Source organism: Talpa occidentalis, unplaced genomic scaffold (genome assembly GCF_014898055.3).
Source record: "Talpa occidentalis isolate TD23 unplaced genomic scaffold, MPIMG_talOcc4v2.1 talOcc4.3, whole genome shotgun sequence".
Lineage (NCBI taxonomy): Eukaryota > Metazoa > Chordata > Mammalia > Eulipotyphla > Talpidae > Talpa > Talpa occidentalis.
This window is the reverse complement of record NW_023603184.1, coordinates 38153211-38174718: the sequence shown is the minus strand read 5'-3', so window position 1 is coordinate 38174718 and position 21508 is coordinate 38153211. Positions and strand designations below refer to the sequence as shown.

Here is a 21508-nt window from a genome sequence, read left to right as displayed (position 1 = left end):
TGCGTCCCGAGGTGCTCTGGAGGGCAGCTCTAGAGGGCAGAGCTGAACCTCCCAGGTGGCAGTGACCATCTGTCTCTGTCCCTCTCTTCTTCCCAGGTGGATGAAGAGGAACTGAGGAAGCAGCGGGAGGAGATCACTGCCATTGTGAAGATGCGTGTGGCTGGCACTGCCAGTGGTACCCAGGTGAAGGACAGCGTGGGGTGGGGGGCTCAGGCCTTCTGCCTGCACATGCTCACTAAGTCTTTAGCTGAATCCTTTACCCCCACAGCATGCTGGTGACTTCATCTGCACGGTGTACTTGGAGGAGAAGAAGGCAGATGCTGAGCAGCATATCAAGGTTGGAGCTAGGGATGGAGAAGCCAAGGGGATGGACAGGGCCACACATGAGCTTAGATGACTGGGGGGCACAGCTTTCACCCCCAGGGGAACCGTGGTTTGTCCGGGACCTATATCTGTCTGTACTGTGACCTGTCGCTTCTCATCCCCAGCTTGCTCCTCAGGAGACCCTGAGATGGGTGGGCTTGGCCCTTGGACCACATAGGTTGTGGCAGAGCAGGGTCGGAAGGCAAGATAGGCTATCTTTTCTTTGGTCACCACAGATCCCAGCATCCATGACAGCTGAGGAGCTCACCCTGGAGATTCTGGATCGCAGGAATGTGGGCATCAGGGAAAAGGACTATTGGACCTGCTTCGAGGTCAACGAGAGGGAGGAGGCAGGTGGGTGGCCGCCAGAATTGGTGCAGGGTATGGTGTAGCTTATCCTTGTCTAGGCCGCCAGTGCCAGTTTGCCCTACCTCACCCCATAGGATAGGGATAGGGATAGTGGTGGTGAAGGGAGCTTGGATGATGCATGTAACTGTCACATTGTGATTTCAGTGGTGTTAACAGCGTGCCAACAAGGTTTGAGGTGATGGCTGTAATGTGGCCAACAGGGGCAGGGTGGGGGGAGGACAGTGAAGGTGGTAGATTGTGTAGGCTGTGACATTGTTCTCTCAGGTGTCTGAGGATGGTATTGCTTGTAAGGGTGATAATGCTAATTTGATAATAGCCTCGAGGGTGACACTGTTGGTGGTGAAGGGGGTAGTGGGTGATGAGGACCTTGCAAGAGACAGGAGGTGGTGGTGTAGATAAGGGTGATTGTGATGATGTGGGGAAGGAGCTATGGTAGTGAAGGGGGGGGTGATAAAAGCATTAGGGTGGAGCAGTCCTGACAGCAGTAGAAAATGAGGGTGGAGCTGATGGTTTGTTTTAGCTATTATTGTTGAGTGCTGGGCACTGGACTGGGGAGCCAAATGCACAGTCCCTGCGTAGCCTCGTGGGGTTGGTCTGGTGTGGAATAGAGACATTAATCCTGTGATCACACCAATTAACGTGCAACTGCAGCTGCATTCACTGTGTAGTAAGGGATCATGGTGCCACCAGACCTTGTAACAGGGCCTCTGGTTTCAGAGTGTCTGAACTAGGAGGTCAAGGTGGGGAGAGGTTACCTGGTGAAGAGGAAGGAAAAGTGCTTCCTGGTAGTGGGAACAGCATGGGCAAAAGCTTCTTGGGACCAAGGGCACTGCCCTTTCCAGGAGCTTGAGATGAGGAAGTGAGGGGGCATGGAGCTGATGCGGGGTGGCTGGAGATAGAGGAGGAGTCAGCCTTACAAGGCCTGCCGACAGTACAAGGCCATTGACAGGGTCACGATCAGGAGTTGCCGCTGGTAGAGAGAGCAGTGAGAGGGAGAGAGGCGGGAGGCCACTTTGAAGGCCACAGTTTAGTCCAAGGAGAAGATGACACGGGCCAGGACAGAAGCCATGGAGATGAACAAGAGCAGATTCCACACGTGGAATATGAGAGAGAGAAAGTTTGTTTCTGGCTTTTGTGACCTGGTGGGCAGACCACTGGCTGGCTTGGTCTTGTATATACTGAGTTAGAGCAGCTCTGGTCCCAGCCAGTCAAGTCAAGCCTGGAGCTCGGTGTGGGATCACAGTGCTGGTCGACAGTGGGAGTGGGTGGTGCCAAGAGACTTTAGGTGATGTGTGCGCATGTGCCAGCCCTCAGTGCTGTCAAGCCATGGGGCCCTGGTGACAGTGGATGTGACCTCTCCCCAGAGCGTCCCCTGCATTTTGCGGAGAAGGTGCTACCCATCCTGCACGGGCTGGGCATAGACAGTTACCTGGTGGTGAAGAAGCACCAGTCCATGGAGGCCATGCTGCTGTACCTGGGTAGGTGGTGCCTGCAGAGCCAGACAGGCTGGCGAGTCCCCCCATCCAGAGTTGGGGCGGGACCTGGTGGCAGAGGTCAAGAGCAGCCGAGGCAGAGGGCACCAGGTGGGCAGGCCGTTTTGGAGGCAGGGGCAGTTCCCTTCATTCTGGGTTCCTCCCCTTGTCTGGGGTTGGTGTAGCCCATGCCCACTTCAGTCCTCCCCTAGCCAGCCATGTGGGCGACACCAAGCATGGCATGATGAAGTTCCGTGAAGATCGAAGCCTCCTGGGCCTGGGCCTGCCCTCAGGTGGCTTCCACGATCGCTACTTCATCCTCAACAGCAGCTGCCTGCGGCTCTACAAGGAGATCCGGGTGAGCAGCCCCCGCACACACCCCCGCGCAGACATGCCTCTGGGTCTGCTTCTGGGAGTAACTCCATTGGGGGTCCTGAGATGGCACTGTGGTGGGGAGCTGTGGCCCTGGGTGCACACTCTGGGTGCTTTGAGCCCCACTGGGCCCTGGTACCTAGATGCTGTCACATCAGTCAGGCACTTGCCATCTCACCTGAGCTTGTGCTTGTCATGGTTCCCTCAAGAATGTGCTACATGGCGACAGCCCCGAGTAATGGGCCATGTGTGCCTTGTCACTTCACAGGTTATGCCTCCTCCTGGCCCACTCCTTTCCCACTCTGTTCACATGCTGGGTGTCCTCCCAAACCACTGATTGTTTGCGCATACACGCTAAGCCCACCATGCACCACCACACACACACTGTCCTGGCTCTGGACCTGGGCTTCCTCTTTCCGTAACCCTGATCCTCTATCAAACAGAGCCAGAGGTCGTTGAGCGGGGCTCCTGACACCGTGAGTAGCTATGGGTCAACTGCCAGCTGCCTTACACCACCTGGGGGCCAAGCGAGCCTGGGGTAGTATGGGGGCCACACAGGCTGAGCTCCTGGCTGTCTCCAGGCATGGTTTCCTGTTCACTTGTCAGCCCTGGCCCCCACCCTGGGGCTTGTGGCCTGGGCTCCTGCCCTTCATCTACCTTTTTCTAGGACACCCTTTTCCTTTCCCCTAAGATAGGCTTCCCTATCAGTGTAATGCTCTAGAATTTTCCAGAGGACTCAGTGTGGAGGCTTGTAGTGCCAGGAAGGGAGGCCCCTACCTAGGTTTGAATTAGAGCTCTGATCTTCATCTCCTATTGTCCCTAGAACCACCCTCATTCTAACCCTGGAGAGTTCCAGGGTTATCAGAATGTCCTTGCTACTGCTCTGGTCTTAAAATGCCAGGGTGGGACCGCACAACCTTGTGGCATATTCCTGACTTATGGCAGGCGCACCTCTCAGGCTCCCTGACTGATTGCCAGCCCTTGTTTGCACTCCCCTGGGAGAGGGGAGCTCATCCACTCTTCCTTTTGGGCTGCTGTATCCCTGGAGGGATACTTCCACTTGGGAGAAGGCCTGTGCTTAGCTTCAGCTGAGAACTTGACTCCTCTGGCGCCCCGTGGATCCCTCGGGCACAGAGCATAGGTGCTCTACAGGAATAGACAACAGAAACGTATTACCAAGCCCAGTGGTCTGGCCTGAGCTTCCACAACTGCCCCTACCACTGACTCTAGTCGTTCCTGCCCCTCTCCTGAGGACGTCTGGACAGGCCTGGCTGCCATGGAGGGAGAGCAGGTCAGGGCAGATAGAACATCTCCTCCCTGCACTTATACCTATGTTAATGCAGCCTGGGCTCCTGCTGACCCTTGTGGAGAATGCCTCCTCTCCTTTGCCTCCCTCTGTGATCACATCCTTACCTCTGGGCCTCTCCATCTCTCCAGGCAGTTCCCTTGGTTCTGGGGTATTTCTCTGGCCCCCTCCCTGGGTATTTGGCCCCTTGGACCAGCAGTGTGGGCAGTGAGGATGGATGAGGCACCTGGAGGAGCAGCTGCTGATCCCTTGGCATGTAGGGGAGAAGGCAGGGGAGCTAGAAAAAGGAAACAGATCTCATGATTATGAAGCCAGACTCGGTGCCCAGTCCTTCACCAGTGCAGCCTGGGACACAGCACCTCACTACAGGCCTGCGAGGATGGGTATTAGCCCCATCTCAATCAGGAAAGCAGGCTCCCAGTGACTCGCCCACGCCTGTCTCTATGTGGGAGACTGGGATTCCAACCCAGATCTGTTAGTGTCAGAACCTCAGCTTTTATTCCTTCAAGTACAGGAGTCGAGGACTTGGCAGGCAGGGACCGGGGAGTGCAGGGTTACGTGGTGCTCTCCCCGGTGGCAGCTTGCACTTTCTGGCCTGACAGAAACCTTAGCACTTTGCTGACCAAAGTGCTGGTAATTTTGGTATTTACTGATTTACTGGTTTAGAGGGTAACAGGACAGGATATTTAAACTTGGAACAGTCATTCACAGTTCGGGATAGGTGAACATCCAAACCTCATACTGGGGGTCTCCCATTGTTGAAGACCCTGAGGTGCCTGGGAATGGTGCAGTCTAGAAAGATCTTGGTTCCAGCTGAGGTCTTTGAGCATCAAGGGGAGAACTTCATTCTCTGCTGATGACTTCATACCTCAGAGAAATCAAGTTTTAGGGTGCGAAGATTACACTAATGCTTCCTATAGATTACATAATGCTTCCCTTCTCCCGAAAGGCTCCCCTAAAGCTACCTATCTCGGCCGTGCCCATGTCATACACATGCCACGCATTTGCCTCGTCCTCTGGAGCCCGAGGGAGGGAGGGCTGAGGATTATTCAGCAACTCCAGGAGCCACAGCCCGGCTTGAATTCCTCAACTCCAGCAATTTTCTCATTGCCCTGACCAGAAGCCTCCTCCCCTCACACCCATAGACCAGTTCCTTCCTCTCTTGGTTTGCTCTCTCTCTTGCTCCTACTCTTCCTCTTGCACTGACTGCTTGCAAGTCCGCGGCCTGCTTTCCGGGTGTGATTCCTTCCACACCCGCAGTCCAGTTTTCCCTACATCCTTTCTTGTCTCATGCCTAGAGTCTGGTGCTTGCCTTGCCTGCAGCCTAATTTCTTTCATAGCCTGCCTCAGTCTCTCCACCCCTACCCGCTGGTTTCTTCAAACCAGCCATGTAATTTTTCAAAATCCTCAGCCTTGCTCTCGAACCTGCTCTCATGAGATTTCTTCCCCGTGTTCTCCCTGCACCTGTCTCACACGCCACAGTCTGTTTCCCTTCCTGCCGCCCGCTTCCTCCCTGCCTACTGTCCTATCGTCTGTGCCCACGGCCCTGTTTTTTTCATATCCCCTTGGGCAAGTGACCGTTCTTGGGTCAGGTGCTTTGTAGGAAACAGGGGTCCCACATCAGGACCTTCATCATTGGTGGGTGGTTATTAGGGTAGAGTAGGATGAAAGGTCCCCAGCAAGCCCTTCTTGGACCACACCCCTTGTGACAGCTTCTAAGTCTTCAGTGTTCCCTGGGTGTCTGGAATGACCTCACAAGGAAGTGCACCAGATCCTTAGACTCTCAGCCTCTCCTGGCCACGCCCCACTCCTTTTTTGTTCCTGCCAAGGAGCCATGCCTGGGGATGTCTGGGAGCAATGGTGGGAAACAGGGTGGAGGTGGCTCAGTCTTTGACCCCCAGATTCGGTTGTAAGTGTGTTCCCCTCCCCTGCTGACCGCCCTGGCACTAGGGGTGCCTGGTGGGGGCAGGGTGTCAAGCAAGTGGCTGCTGGAGAATGAGGAAGGCTCATTAGCTTGACCTCCAGCCAGCCTCTTCCTTGGGGGTCGTTACTCCTGCCCCCCTGCCTCAGAACCAGCCTGCTCCTTCCAAACCCAGACCCATATGCAGAGGTGGGGACCAGATGTGAGCGTGTCAGTGATCTGGTGCCCCTCCCCGGTACATTGGTCTCTTGCTTCCTGACAGACCATTGGGAAGTTCTTCCTTTGGTCTACAGAACAGCCATTCTGCTTCAGCTCGAATCATCAGTCTCCTCTTTGTGGAATCAAAGAGCTCATAACTGCTGACCCCACAGCCTTCTATCACACAGTCAGCCCTGGAGCCTCTGTGGGGCAGGAAGGCGTGAGGAACTAACCCCTCCGAGACATAGACACAGCAGCCCACCTGAGATACTCTCAGGACTCCCACCCTCTCCAGTCTGGGGCAGAGAGTGGTGTACAGCCCTTCTCTCTCCACAGACCAGCAGTTCTGCCAAAACTACAAGCCAGTTCTCCAGTTTGCAGGCAGCAGAGAGGGACTGAGAATCATGTCACCGGCTTTCCCACGGGACTGCTGCCTCGGGGACTGAGGGCTGACTGTCTGATGCTGCTGCAGGGAGAGACCCTGGGGGCTTAGTTGGGTGCATTGTGCACAGGGAAGGCTTCATCAGGAAGGCTTCCTGGAGGAGGCTCCCTGTGCTGGGATGCAGAGGGGAATGGGGAGAGAGTGGGGGAAGGTGACCAGTCGGAAAATTGAAGGCCTATTGCCTGCTCTGACTGACCGAAGTGTCCTCTCCCTCTGCCCTCCTCCACCCCAGAGCCACCGGCCAGAGAAGGAGTGGCCTGTGAAAAGCCTCAAAGTCTACCTGGGAGTGAAGAAGAAACTCCGACCACCTACCTGGTGAGCTAGAACTGGGTCAATAGGTCTGTGACCAGGGCCTGTGGTGAGCTGATGGGGGGACTTTGAACTCAGCTGGGCTTGGTACAGGGGTTCTGAAGCTGTGGCCTCCCAGATCTGCAGCATCAAAATCACCGGGGGACATGTTAGAATCCCAGAATCCCGGTTCTGCCACAGGGGCGCGAAACCCCAGATCCTGGGCTTGGCACCAGCAGTGTGTGTTGTCATGAGCTGTCCAGGGAACTTTGCTGCTTCCTCGTGTTTGAGAACCACTGGCCTGGATTGAAATCCTGCGCTGACTTTTCAGTGCTTCACCCCCCACATCTGAGAAAGGGGGAGATAATGGTACACTTGTTTCAAAGGGTGACTGTGCTTTAAAATGTTGAAACATTGAAAAGTGGTACATAACCACTGTTGTTGTTAATTACAGTCCTTGGACCTGGTCGTCTGCCTCTCATCCCCTGGCCGTGCCTGCTGGTCTCCCAGCGACTAGGGCAGACCTGGGATGGGGCAGAGGTGGGGGAACCAAGGGCCTGGAGGGGTGCAGGCTGCAAGAGGAAAAGGCAGCAGCCAGGATGTGCTTTGCTTGTGAGAAAGCCCCAGGCTCTGCGCCTGGCTCTTGCCCTGCTCCTGGGTGCTGAGGCCTCTGTGGCCTGTCAGTGACCCTGCTCTCCCTCCCCTGCAGCTGGGGCTTCACAGTGGTCCAGGAGACAGAGAAACATGAGAAGCAGCAGTGGTGAGTGAGCGCCCTGCCCTGAAACCCCATGCTGAGGAGAGATGGTAACACGTCCCCTGGATCGAGTCCCCCTCGTTGTCTGGATCTGTGCCCTGCCTGAGACCCTGGTCTGGGTTGCTGGGCCCTTCGCAGTATCCAGAACTGTGCCTGCCCCTCCCTGCAGGTATCTCTGTTGCGAGACACAGATGGAGCTCCGGGAGTGGTTTGCCACCTTCCTCTTTGTGCAGGTACCAGGTGCAGGGTGGGGGGTACCCATTAGGGAGGCTGGACACATTTATTGCTTCACTCTTCAAGCCACCAGTTTGCTTCAAGGAGATTTTGAGTTGCTTTTAATTTATTCACTCAATAAACTTCTTGGTGGCTGCTCTGGTCCGTCTCCAAGCCAGGAATGCTAGACAGAGAGGATGCAGAGCCCTGCCCTCAGGCATTCCCCACATAGGAAGGAAAACAGACCCAGAAGTGACTGGGCATAGCCCAGTGTCATAGGGTGGTCGGTGGCTGGGAGAACAGCAGGAGAGAGTGTCCAGGGAGCTGATCTTTGAGACAGAGCTTCACCAGGCAAAGGTGGCTTCTAGGCAGAGGACAGTTTGCACAAAGCAGTGATAAGAACTACAGATGGTCTGGCTGTGGGGATTGGGGAAGCCAGGGGTGCCGGAAGTTGACGCTGGAAAGGGAATCAGCGAAATCTGTCTTGAAGGCCATGCCACGGAAGCCGAGCTTGACCTGGTCAGCAGTTTAAAGCAAGAGCAATATGCAAGTTTAGATCTGAGCAGGCTCGTTCTGGATGTGACATGTGGGTGACAGTAGACTGAAGGGCCCAGCCTGGTGGGGAGGAGCCCACTGCGGTGGCTGCTGCAGTGGGCTGGGCAGGAACAGGTTGCTGAGGACTTGAGGGTTGGATTGCACTTAAAACAGATTTCTAGATGAGAAACTCACAAACGTTTAGGGAAAGGGTAGACAAAACTGTACCAGGGCCCTGGGCTGGGTTCTTTGCTGTTCTTTACTGAAACTACTTTCCTTTAGCCCTGAAGTTCCTAGTAGTCAAGGCCTACATGGAAACAGGGTGGATTCTATAGTTTTCTGGGTTTCTGGTGAAAGGAGGCATAGACATGTTCCTCTGGAACTGTTTTCTTGGTGCTGCATTCTGGGAGTAGTTAGTTTGTGGACCCACAGATGGGAGTTGTTGAGTAACATAATTGTTTCTGGGTTTTGCCAGGGATACAGTCATGTTCTCCTAACAGCTGCTTCTCATATCGGCTGGGATCAAAGCCGAGGGTGTCACCTTGGAGCGTAGCTGGAGGCATTTCTGGAAAGGGTGGGTGGATTCGGAGCTGGGTGTCTGGGCCAACAGAAGCCCAGGTCCCAGTGCCCCTCCTTTGCCCTGTCCCACAGCACAATGGCCTGGTGTGGCCCTCGGAACGCTCACGTGTGTCCCGGGCAGTGCCTGAGGTCCGTCTGGGTAGTGTATCGCTCATCCCTCTGCGTGGCAGTGAGAACGAAATGCGCCGGAGTGTGGCTGCCTTCACTTCGGACCCCCTTTCTGTGAGTGGCTCTCCATCCCTATGTGCCAGGGACTGGGGCGTGGTCAGAGCCTACCTTCCCTCTGACGCACCTCTCTGCTTCTCCTGAGTGCCGTCCAGACCCTCTCCCTCTACCCGTTATAGAGGTCCCGGCAGACCCCTTTGGTTCAGAGTTCGCGGCAGGTCCCTCTCTCCCTGTCCCGAGACCCCAGCTGGCTTGAGCATCCCTAGGCTGGCAATACAGACTAGCTGCAGAAGCCTCAGGAGGGGCCTGGCCTCTGTGAGCCTTCGCCTGGTGCTGATGGAGCCCGGCTTCTGTGCCTCCCCACAGGTCCTCCGCAACGTCTGAGCGCCGGGGGGCTCAGCCCCTGACTCTGGGGTTCTGCAGCTGGGAAGCCTTCCTGTTCAGACACCCTCATACGCTGTGTGCCTGGTGTGAGCCCGGAGGGGGCACAAGAGGAAGCTGCACCCTCACATCCCACATCCCGACTGCAGCATAGATTCCCTCAGGGAGGGTGGGGAATCAGCAGGGTCTGCCTGAGGCAGAACCCCTCCCTTGCTCGGTCTAGCCATTCAGCCCTGCGGACCTGGCCCACTCCCCTCCGGGGTCACCCTCCCTGCGTTTGAGGGAGATGGGCATAAATCAAGAGCTCTGGGGGACCACCATCCTTTCAGAGGCCCTAGGCCCCGTGGCTCCTGCTGGAAGGGAGCCTACCCTTTCCCATACACTCCAGAACTGCAAAAAGTAGATGCTCTAAAGGAACACTCAGCTGGGGGTGGGGAGCTCTTGGGCAAGTTTCTATAGGTGGACTTGGGAATTTCAGCCCCACTCCCCACCCCTCCTCCAGCCTGAGAGGCCCAGGCTGCCCACTGTCCCTTCCCCATTTTGGGAGCCTTTTGATAATATAAATATATCTGTATATTTTATCCTGTGGTGCTGAGGTCAATGATTAGTTGGGGGATTTGGGTGTCCTGGGGTCGGAGGGGACAGGAAGTCAGGAGGCCCCGAGCTGAGTGCCTACTGCGCTGAGCCTAGGGACCTGGGTCCTCTCTCTCCAGACCCTGAGCTGTTCAGAACTCCCCAGTCCCCTGCACAGCCCTGGTTTGACCCCACCCCATCCCCACTGTACTGTTGCACAGCCAGGGTTGGGAGTGCTGTCCTGACCTGACCAGGAAGGAGCCCGGCTGGACTGAGCCCCCGGATCCCTGCTGCAGTCTGAATCTGAGCCAGGGATGCGGGGCAGCCTCTCATCAGACCCTCTGGAGCGGCAGTCTTAGAAGCCTTATTAAATTGAATTAGGAAAGAGAGTCCCCGGCCATCCTTAGCTCCTGTGCACACCCCTCCCAAGGTGGGCCTTGCTTTGAACTATAAAGTGGCCCTCACTGGGTGCTGCCCCCCATCACCAAAATGGCAAGGCCCTGGCAAGTGGAGGAGGTAACAAGAGCTGTAGTGAGTTGCATTTGGGACTCCCTGGGAAGGTGCCAGACAACACATTCCCACCTCTTCCTACCGCCACTTATGGCCTCTCCAGGGAGCCAGCAGGCAGGCAGGCTGACCTCTCGGCTTCAGCCTTAGTTAATGGGACCTGGAATCCCTTTCCTTGTTCCCGTCTCTGGGAGGGGAGGTCAGTACGGGAGCTGGCAACAGTTTCTTGGTGATTTTTATAGGCTGGGCTTAAGCCGCTTCAGCCTCCCGCTCATCCCGCCCTAGGCAACCTGCTCTACACCGGACCAACCGTTCCACCCGCAACCAGGGTGAGACCTTTGTCCACATCCATAGGGGCTTTAATCCCCCCCAGACCTGACGAGCTATCCCCAAGGCCAAGAGAGAAGGGGAGTGAGACACCCCCCCTTGCTAGACTGCTCAGGGGTGGCTGCAGTGACTATATTAGGCCACCGGGGGGAAACCTTGGACAGTGCAATGCGACTGGGCCAAGACTGCGTTCTGGACGCCCCGTGTGACTGTCCTGGTCCCAGCCTTGCTCTGTTGGAGTGCAGGGGTGTGACCTGGCCCTGCCTTTTCCCCCAATCCCGATGATATTCTGGGAGGCAGAACAGTGCAGGGGTGTGCTTTAGACTCCTGGGTTGTAGGAACCAGGAGGAGAGAACGGTTCTTCACTAAACAGGCACCCACTGCGGGTCAGTGCCGTGCTCTGTCCTCTGTCTCCTGGAGAGTAAGGAAGTTTGGCCCAGGGAAGGCAGGCAACCTGCCCACGGTCATGCAGCTCTCTTGAATCAGGACTGAGGCCCATTTCCACCCCACTATTTTGAGAGGTCTCCTTCCTCCTCTCCCCTCCAACTCAGATTCCAACTGCTCTTTCCTCTTCTAAGTAGTGCCATGGGTCCCCCAAGGAAGGGATCTGAGCCGTCAGGAGTTAATGACTCTTTTTTTTTTTTTTTAAAGATTTATTTATTTATTTGTTTATACAAACACTGGATACAGTCAGAAGCGCGGGAGGGTGAGAGAACCCACCAGAGCCAGAGCGGGGAGCAGAGCAGGCAGAAGGACCGAAGTACACTGCTGAGGGGAGCAGCGGGCGGCAGGAGAGGTCTGCGCGCCATGCGGGACCCTCCTCCGGTGGCCGGGGAGCAGCCGGGGAGCAGCCGGGGATCGAACCGGCGCTGCAGAGGCTGCGGGCACCCAGCGCTCAACCGCTGCGCCACCGGGGAGGCCCAGGAGTTAATGACTCTTGAAAGTGCTTTCCTTCGGGGACTCGGATGCCATCCCAACAAGAGCTTCAGGGCCTCGACCTAAATGAGTTACAGCAGTGACCATGGTTTTGGGCGGGTATGGGCAAGAGACTCTTTGTCCAAGGATTCCTAGAAATAGGGCCTCCTTGGACTCCAGCTGGTTTGTTCATGTATTATTTGAGGCTGGGTTGGAGGATAACAACGGAACCTGCTGAGGGCTGGGGAGCAGCTCTCGGGGAGGGAGGAGGCGGCGCCCTGGTCTGGCCCTGAAGACTGGAAGCTTTGCCGGGTACACATGGTGGGAAGGGGTGCTATTTGGGGTAGGGGCAGGTGGAAGAGTTGGGGAAGGCCCTTGGGTCAACCCTCATTCACACCTAACAGTGGAGACCACAGTGCGCCCTGGGGACTTCTCGGGAAGGCAAGGCAGAGTCTCCTGGTGAGGACAGACGTTGTGGATGGAGAGGGGCTGAGGGAGGAGAGTGGGGCAAGGGCTGGAACGGAGGGTAGCCTGTTTCTTTCTCTTCCCTCTCCTTCCTGTTCAACTTACCCATCCTGCAAAGCTCTCGTAAGACATTGAGGGTCTCTGGAGACCCCTGGTCTCTGCAGGAAATCGATGGGAGGGGGAGGGAAAGATGCACCCTGCCTCCTCCTCCTGCCTCCTGAGCCAGCCTGGAGCTGAGGCCTTTCCTGGCTCCGTGATCTTGTGGCTCCCAGGTCCTGTTCACAGCTGGCTGTTTGGGGAAAGCATGGGTGTGGATGCCAGCTGAGCAGATGCTGATGCTACCATCCATCTCCAGTGTTCTCACCTGTACTTTGGAGAGATTAACAGCACTCACTAGTGGGAAGAGCCAATGAACTGATCAGTGTGAAGTGCCCAGCACCGTCCCTTGATAATTCCCTTCCTAAATATGTTTGAGAATACATCGTGGCATCCAGGGTTCTCTCCAGGTCCAATATATTTTCATTCGACAAATACTGAACACCTGTGTGCAGTGCTTAACTGAACACTGAGAGCACACAAGTGAGAGGACAAGCAGGTGGAGTGGAAAAAGGACATTGCCAAGAGAAGTGATGCCATGAGCCAAATGCAAGGTGAAAGGATCTTGCAGTGAACAACCTGTTGTGGCTGGAACTTAGTGCCCCATGGGCCCTGGTGTTGGGCTCTTTGTTTCTACCCCAGGTCTTTTCCATTTGACCACATTCAAGTGAAGTAGACTCCTTCGGGTCTCCTCTCACCAGAAAAAGGAGTAGTTTCTATTCCTTTGGTCAGCTCTGTGTCCTAAGTGACCCAGACCCTGATCTGCAGGGTGTGTCTGTCTTGTCTGTCTCTCGGACACACTACAGCTGGCATGAACCACCCAACCTCTATTCCAATGACACCTCCTTCAAGAAGCTCTCCTGGATTGTTTTCCATCCTGTTGTACCATGTGCTATTAGGTGTGTGTGTGTGTGTGTGTGTGTGTATGTGTGTGTTTTTCCAGGTCACCTGGCTAGAGGTTGAGCCATAGGGGTAGGGTTCTCTGGCCAGTCCAAGCTGACTGAGCCCTAACATGGCCCCTCTCCCACGCCACTTGCATCCTGTGGAAATTTCCGCACTTTCTCTGCCCTGGTTACAGCTCCTATTACTGTATTTATCACCCTGGAGACACAGTGGCACAGGCGCATGCATGCCACACACACATTCATGCCCTGCACACACGTGGTGCTGGCACACCTCAGCCTGCACACACACACACACACACACACACACACACACACACACACGCTCGAGGCACATGTAGGAACACCCCCACACACAAAACTCTCTAGGAAAATTGCCCCCCTCCCTCCTGCTCCGCCCCCGCTCTGTCTTCCCACCACCTCCCACCTCAAAACTGAGCCAAAAAAGATGGGCTGGACGGCGCCTCCCACTGCTTGTCAGCCTGGGAAGCGTTTCCACCTCCGTGACTATAATGTCTTCCCTACCTTCCCTTTCCCTCTGTCTCCCCAGCTCTCCCTCCCCTTCCCCCTCTCGCTGTCACTTCCCTGCATTCCTGTGTAGCTCCCTTCTCTCAGTAGCTCCGAGTGCTCTTTTTGTTGCTCTTTCAACCCTCTGAGGGGGAAACTGCCCTTCCTCCCCGCCCTACCACCTGAGGCCCTCGGGACAGGGTCCTCACGGGAGCTGAGGACAGAAGCACAGGCTGAGGGGACCCAAGGGTCTGAACCACCTCAGTTCCCGTCACTTTCAGCACCCCCCACCTGGGTGAGAGGAGGACTGTGCGCCTGGCACCATGGAGACAAGCGTCATGGCAACATCGCTGGGTGGGCACATTCTTCCTCCTGGGGGTGCATAGGAGGTCCCCCTAGGAGGAGCAGCCAGGAAGCCCTTAGGAGGTGGGCCTTGTGCTGGTGCCACACCAGCCTCCAGCTTGTACCACCCCCATGACACCCCCACCCTGGCCACCTCTACTGACACCACAGCTTCCAATGCCACAGTCCCTAATTCCAGTGGGGGCAAAGTTCTTTCCCAACAAATTGCAGAGCTGGGGACCCTAAAGGCTCATTTATAGATTGAGGACCAGAGAGGGCAGGGGCTTGCCCAGGGGCACACAGCTAGCCTAGTCGAGCTGCCGTCTGTCAGGCCTCAGTTCTCTCGTGCGGTCTCCCACTGTCCACCCAGCCAGCCGTCACTGGGGCACAGGGTCAGGCCAACCTTGGATCCAGCCACTGGGAGATCTCTAGCCTGTCCTTAGTGTTGGCAAAATACCGATCACGTGGTAATGCTGACAAACCATTACGAAATACCCACATCTGCTGGGCTGATGGCATCTCAATTGCTGTGTCATCTCTTTTAATACCTGTAACCAGCCCTGTGAGGGAGATAGCCATTTCATTACCGTTTTGTAGGTGAAGAAACTGAGGCCTGGACTTGCCAGACCTGCTGATAACAGGTGACTCCGCGGTGTGGGACAGGAGTGCAGGTTCTGCTTTGATGGTGGAGATGGCCAAGGCGTCACGCCTGCACACACACACCACCCCCCGCCCCCGCGCGGCTACTCGTCTAAATGGTGACAGACATTTGCTTTCAGTCCTGTCTTTCCTTCTGAAGAGAGTTTGTTGGCAAGGTCTGCGGTTTGGTCTAGGTCTGGCCTTCTAGAAACTAGAAGGTTAATTTCCTAAGAAGAGGGGAACAACCTTCTAGTGTGTTTAGACCAAAGGGATGACCTCCGTTGCTGTCCAGCAATGTGGACACTAGCTCACAATCCTCAGGTCTTTTTAGAGTCGCATCTAAGCCCAGGCTATAGCCTTAGGATGGAGGGAGGAGGCTCTGCCTCTTGGGCCCAGCCTCAATTTGTCTTCCCTGATGGAGTCACGTTGCAGCTGCCTTGCTCCTGGCTTATGTAATCACTCAAATATAGCAGCTGCTTTTATCCCACTGAGTCACACCCCCTGTTGCCCCCCCTCAGGTGCGGGGAGGTAAGGGGGAAGAGGTAGATTAGGGCTGAGTGGGTGGCTCAGGGCCTCCCAGCAAGGAAGATCCTGGTGTGCTGCATTGGAGGGTAGGGATGGTGGCAGCAGAAGGCGGGGTGCTCACTGACCTGCTCTGTGGGAATTCCTTCTATCCCAGGGCAGCCTGAGGTCAGAGAGTGTGAAACAGCCCTCAGCTCTCCAGGGTAAGACTGGTAATTGGTTGAACATGGATTTCATGGAGGATTGGCCTGAAAACCCCTGTGTGATTCCCTCTGGCTGGGGGCCAGGATCAGCCCACATCTGGGGCTTGGCAAGAGGAGTCAGGGTGGGGGAGGGGAGAGTGACGCTCGGGGAACCACAGCCCGACTCTTCCAGGGAGCTGCCATCCGAGGCTCCAAGGACAATGACTGGAGGAGAACCCTGTCCCTGGCAAGGGCCTGGAATAGTCCCTGAAGTTCCCACACTAAGCACAACACCCTCCCCATCATACCATGGGTGACAAAGCCTTGGCTGACAAAGGAATGAAAGAAAGGCCACTATAACCCCCAGCTCTATGGTGGAGCAGCTTCTTCAATACCTCAGAAAGGTGGTTTTGGGGTTCCAGAAATGAGGGTTGAGATGTTGTGGGGCTGCTTCAGGTTCCAGGATCAATCAGAGCTGCCCTATGAGGGAAAGGGTGCCCCTAGGTGTGGGTAGGCAGCTCCCCATTCCTCCTGAGCAGGGGATGAAATGGCAGGACAGATGGGAAGTCCAGGGAAGGGAGAGATGGCCAAAGGCTGCTCAGTCCCTCAGGGACCTTTCCTGCCCGTGGATGGAGTGGGAATGTGAAAATCTGGCCCGGGAATATGAGAAGACTTGGGGTGAGCAGAGAAAAGGGAGGGGGGAGTCAGCCTGAGACGCGGCCAGATCAGATACTGGAGTGCCTCCTGCTTACGGTCAGTCGAGGTCATTTCTAAGGATATCAGCCAAGCAGTAGAACATGCAAGAGCCAGTGCAGTCCAGCCCCTCGCTGCAGGTAGGAGAGCTGAGGTGAAAGAGAGCGGGCAGAGACATGCCTGGATTACATGGTTGAGCAAAGGGCAGGGTTGTGCTTAATTAAGACCGGGTACTTCTGGCCACAGCCCCTCCAGACCACATCAACCTCTTCCTCTTCCTCTGCTCCGGCTGGCCTAGAGGCCCAGGAGAGAAGGCTGTACAGCTTGTCACCCTGGGGAGGGAGCTCCAGGAATGTCAAATTTCAGCAGGGGTAGGTGACCCAGCACATGGGGCCCATGTGGCTTCAAATCCTGGAAACGTTCTGCTCTCCTGGGGCCCTAGCACCCTGACTCCTCTTGCCAAGCCCCTGATGTGGGCTGATCCTGGCCCCCCCAGCCAGAGGGAATCACACAGGGGTTTTCAGGCCAACCCTCCATGAAATCCATGTTCAACCAATTACCAGTCTTACCCTGGAGAGCTGAGGGCTGTTTCACACTCTCTGACCTCAGGCTGCCCTGGGATAGAAGGAATTCCCACAGAGCAGGTCAGTGAGCACCCCGCCTTCTGCTGCCACCATCCCTACCCTCCAATGCAGCACACCAGGATCTTCCTTGCTGGGAGGCCCTGAGCCACCCACTCAGCCCTAATCTACCTCTTCCCCCTTACCTCCCCGCACCTCAGTGGGATAAAAGCAGCTGCTATGTTTGACTGGGGCCTGGGACTGAGGCAAATAGGACTTTGGTCTGTCCTTTAGGAAAGCATGATCCAACAGGAAAAATAAGATGAGCCTGAGGGCAGCACTCCCACTGCCCACCTGTGACCGTGCAGGTGTCCATTTTCACCAGCTCTCTCCCTCTGCAGGGCCGCAGCCTCCTGCCTGCCCGTGACCTCTCAAAGCCACCTGCAACCATGCAGGCTGCTCTTAGCAAACCTGTCCCTTTTGGGGCAGCTCTTCCTGCCCTCTTGTGTCTATGCAAGTTTCCTTTATTCTTCTGTCCCTTTCCCTAATAAACCTGTTCTCTCTCTCTTTCTCTCTCTCTCTATATATATATATAAAATAAATATATTATATATAATATATATATATAAATAAAAGATGAGCCTGAGGAAAGAGATGTGGTGGTGGGACAAATAGCAAATTAGGGAAGGAAGAGGCAGCCGAAAACTGCTCATCCTAGAACGTAGTGACCCTCCTGTGGATAGGGGTAGGGTGGGTGCTGAACTGGCCCAGGAAGCCTAGGCCAGGATTTGGGGTAGGCAGGGAAAAGGAAGAGAGGAAAGTCAGCCTGGAAAGGGAAATAGATTACTAAATCAAGGAGGAAAGGACAGATCTTGCTTCCTCTGGAGCAGGTGAGAGAGGGTTCAGCCAGACTTAGATCATGAGGAGACCTCAATACCAGGCTGAGGATTTTTTAAACAGATTTTTTATTTTTAATTTATTTATGCATACAAGAAATAGGGTGTAGGCCAGAGGTGCAAGGGGGTGAGAGGATTCACCAGAGACAGAGTGGGGAGCAGAACAGGCAGACTGAAACACTGCAGAGGGGAGCAACGGGCAAGACAGGAGAGGTCTGCTGCGCCATGTGTGTTAGCTCCCTGGCCAGGACTCTAGCTCAAGCCATAGCAGCCCCTAGGCCACCAGGGAGGCGCCAGGCTGAGGATCTTGGCCCGTATCCTGAGGTCACTGGGAAACCATGCAAGGGTTTTATGGAGGAGTTACATAAGCAGATGTCTTAGAAAACTGGCACTATGTGCAGCTGGAGGTGGAAGAGAGGGATTGGACTGGGGTAGGGGCTTGAAGCATGACTGGGGAGTGGGGAGAAAGCTAGGGTTCAGGATGAAGAGTGGATAGATTTGAGAGGATTACTGGCCTTGGAAACAGATTTGACACAGAAGTGGACGAGAAGGAAGGGGCAGAGCAACTTTGATGTTTCAAGTTTGGGGACTGGGAGTTTGATAATTAAAGACAGAAGATGTGTTGGATGTTGAGTATTTGAAGTGAGGGGCCTATGAAATGGCCCCAGGGATGTCCAAAAAAAACAGCCTCTTTGGGACATCTGGAGCTCCAGAGAGAGGGTGGGGCTGCAGGGGGGCATTTGGAGTCTTGAGTATGTTGAGAGAAAGCTCTACACCCCGTGGGGAAGGGGAGGAGAGTGGGGACAGACAAGGCCTGCAGCTCCTGGGAGGAGCACCCCTGTTGAGGGGCGAAAAGAGGATGATCAAGTGAGCGGAAATAGAGGAGGGGCTGTCTGGAAAGTGGGAGGGGAACAGCAGGGCAGGGGCACGGAGGAGGGCGCTGAGAAGCAGCCACCTTCTTTGCTGATGAAGAGCTAACTGGAGCCTGTGGAACCTGCGGTCCTGGAGAGATGAGGGCTCAGGGCAGAGGCTGGATTCCAGAGGCTGCATCCTCCCGTCGCGTTGGGCATCATCCCGGCTCTCGGCAACATCCTACCTCCTAACTTGCCAGCGAGCAAAACCACCACCACCACCGTGTCGGTCTCCCCACGGGGCGGCCAGCCAAGGCCTGTGAACACGGGACTCAGGATCAGCACCACGGAGAGCAGCCGGGGCAGGGCGGGGCTTCCTCTAAAGCCCGGGGCCTTGGCTTCCCGCGCCCGCAGGTGCTGGGAGCCTGTTCCTGGTTGAGGCAGGGCCTGAGCTGGACGGACTTTTGGCCCCCTTTTCAGCTCCTCTCCCCTCTGGGCAATTCCCTGCCGGAGTCCCTGCCACAACTTTTAGGGCTGTTACTCCTCTGGCCGCCTCTGCAGTGGTGGGGAAGGACGGGGCACGCTATTTACAACGAACTTTATAGATACCCATCAAACCTCACAACGCTTCAAGCTTGGGATTTGTGACCCTAAAAAATGAGGAAACTAAATTGAAGATTAGAGAAGTTAAGTAACTTTCCCAGGCTCTTGGCAGAGCAGGGATCTGCACATCCACATGCCTGGATCTCACCCCTGGGGTACCCAGCAGTCCTGGATCTGGCACCTCATTTCTGTGGTAACTGCAGCGTCCAGGGTAGTAGTGCGATGAGGAAGAGACCCTCCTCCCATATGACTTGCTTGAGTAATATTCCCAGGAGATTGCTGGGAATGAGGCTTCCACCATCATTTCCAAAGTAGGAGGGCAGGAGGGTGACTGAGGGCCAGGTGAGACCTTGGGATTCTTGCTGCCCCCCTCCTTTCCCTGCACATTCACCTAGAGGGCACCCTCCCTGGAACACTCAGACCCACCTTCTTACCACCAGCCTCTTGAGAACTGGGAGGGGCCAAGACAACCCCGTCCAGCACCTCAGCTTTCTGAGCCCGCAGGATGCCTTCCCAGCCAGCAGCATGGAGGGGAGGCTGGGGGCGGGGGGAGCCCCTGGGATGGGAAAGCTGAGAAGCAAGACAGGAGTTCTGGGCTGGCTTGACTTCATGCCTCTTGAGTGAGAAAACAGTTGCCTAAACCTTTCAGAAACCTAAAAGTGAACTTTTAGGGGCCACAGTGAGAAGCAAAGACTGCCTGATATTTCCTTTCCAGGCACTTTCTAAACCCCGAGACAGCAGCTTTCTCTAGTGCTCCTCTGGACAACGCTACACAGGCCGGGCCATTCCCGCCCATCTCCCCCCCACCACACACCCTGCTCCCTTCAGTCTTAGATTTTTCTGCCTGAGCCTGGCGTGCATGGCAGGGGTTATCTCCTCATGTCTCAGAGAAGTGGGTTCCTGGTGAGGATTACGTGTGGCTGCTCTAGCCTGGAATATGTCCCCTTCTGCTTTAAAGGTAAGCGGTCCCCTTACCTCTAGAGACCCAACTCCTATCTCCTCTTCTGGAAATGCTGCCCTCCCGTACTGGGCCAGGGTCCCCAGACTCGCTTCCCTCTGTCACAGCCTGCTAGTTCCCTTCACCCCTTGCCTGGGCACTTCTCCAAGGTAAGGAACAGTCTGAGCCATATGGGACGAGGTTGATTAGAGACAGGTGTTTGTGAATGAGTAAGTCGGTGGTGCAGCCAGGATTCAAACCCCCATCTCAAGTTGTAGAATTTTTTTTTTTCCTCCTCTATGCAAAATGAGCTTCGATGACCTCCCACCTCACCCATTGTCTGAAAATGCTGCCATGGGTTAGGTTAAGGCTTCGTTCTGAAGAGTCCGGCCTGGGGGCAGGGCAGAGGCGAGGCAGGCTCTCTCCCGTGCTGAGGGCCTGTGCCTAGAAAGGTTGTGGGCTGCAGGCTGTGCCGCGGGTGCCCACAGCTAGAAGTCCATGCTCAAACATCGGCTCCCGTGGTGTCCCAGCTAAGCAGTGCCACCAAGAAGTCGACTCTCTGACAAGACTCTGGGTCCAAAGACCATCAGTAAAGCCCCCCTGAACCCCTTGTATACCCAGCCGCATGCTGGGGATGTATCCTGGGACATGATTCAGAACCTGTGAGGGGCCCAGAGTAGGTGGTGGCTGGTTCTTCCCAGAGGCATGGTCCTACCAGGCTGTAGGGGGGTGGGGGTGCCGCCCCTCCACAGGGGCCTTTGTGACAGAGTAGCAGAGGGTCTGGGCCCTGCCTTCCCGTCTCCCGCCCTAGCCCACGAGGGCTGCAAAACCCTCATCCTCACGCCTCTTTCTGGGCTCCTTTCTCAGCCACTTGGCTCTCTGTATCTTTCTCTCAATTTCTGTGTGCTTTTTCTTTTTCTCTTCCATCTTTGTTCCCCTGTGTGTGAGTTTCACTCTGCCTCTCTGATCTCTTTGTATTTCCATCTTGATGTCCCCAGGGCCCTGATCCCTCTCTCCACTCCTCCATGGGTTTCTCTCCCCCTGCCTGTCTCTGTTTCTCTCTCTCACCCTCTCCCGCTCCCTCTGTGTGTGTCTTTCTCTTCCTCTCTCCCAGTCAGAGTCTCTCTTTACCCCTCCCTCCCTCCCCCCCCCACCGCCCTGTCTGGGCCTCTCCGTTCCTCCTCCCTCCTCCCTCCTCCCTCCTCCCTCCTCCCTCCTCCCTCCTCCCTCCTCCCTCCCGCTTCTGCATTAGCAGTCCCGCTCCAGCCTCCTCCCCGAGCCAGCCTAGCGGCAGAGGCTGTGGCTGCAGGAGAGGCGGGAGCAGCCGAGGCGGCTGGGCTGGATTGGGGTGTTGAGTCCAGGCTGAGTTGGGGATAGACCGCCGCTCCTGGTCGCTGCGCCTGCTGGGCCAGGCACCCGCCTGGAAGCCCAGGCAGGGTGGATAGGGCGAGGTGCCACCGTCGTCTGGCCGGGGAGGCAGACGATGAGGAGCGATGGGGCAGGCATGCGGCCACTCCATCCTCTGCAGGAGCCAGCAGTACCCGGCAGCGCGACCGGCTGAGCCGTGAGTACTGTGAAAGGGCTGGGGTTGGAGGAGCGGCTCTTAGAGGTGCCGTGGAGGGTCCTGGGAGCCC

General features: G+C 55.9%; 1 protein-coding gene across 6 annotated transcripts in view; it reads left to right on the top strand.

Moving 5' to 3' along the window:
• Positions 1 to 11394, top strand: part of ARAP1 (ArfGAP with RhoGAP domain, ankyrin repeat and PH domain 1) — a 58499-nt gene extending 47105 nt beyond the window's left edge. For 2 of the 6 annotated variants that reach the window (XM_054699520.1, XM_054699519.1), the window contains 11 exons: positions 97 to 183; positions 269 to 337; positions 600 to 717; positions 2097 to 2210; positions 2417 to 2562; positions 3020 to 3052; positions 6676 to 6758; positions 7441 to 7491; positions 7655 to 7718; positions 8884 to 9033; positions 9343 to 11394. In XM_054699520.1, coding sequence (XP_054555495.1) covers positions 97 to 183; positions 269 to 337; positions 600 to 717; positions 2097 to 2210; positions 2417 to 2562; positions 3020 to 3052; positions 6676 to 6758; positions 7441 to 7491; positions 7655 to 7718; positions 8884 to 9033; positions 9343 to 9360 — 933 coding nt within the window. In that variant the 3' untranslated portion in view covers positions 9361 to 11394. The remainder of the gene's footprint in view (positions 1 to 96; positions 184 to 268; positions 338 to 599; positions 718 to 2096; positions 2211 to 2416; positions 2563 to 3019; positions 3053 to 6675; positions 6759 to 7440; positions 7492 to 7654; positions 7719 to 8883; positions 9034 to 9342) is intronic. The other 4 variants (XM_037522920.2, XM_054699518.1, XM_054699517.1 and 1 more) reach the window with 3 other exon arrangements.
• The last annotated feature ends 10114 nt before the right edge of the window (positions 11395 to 21508 follow it).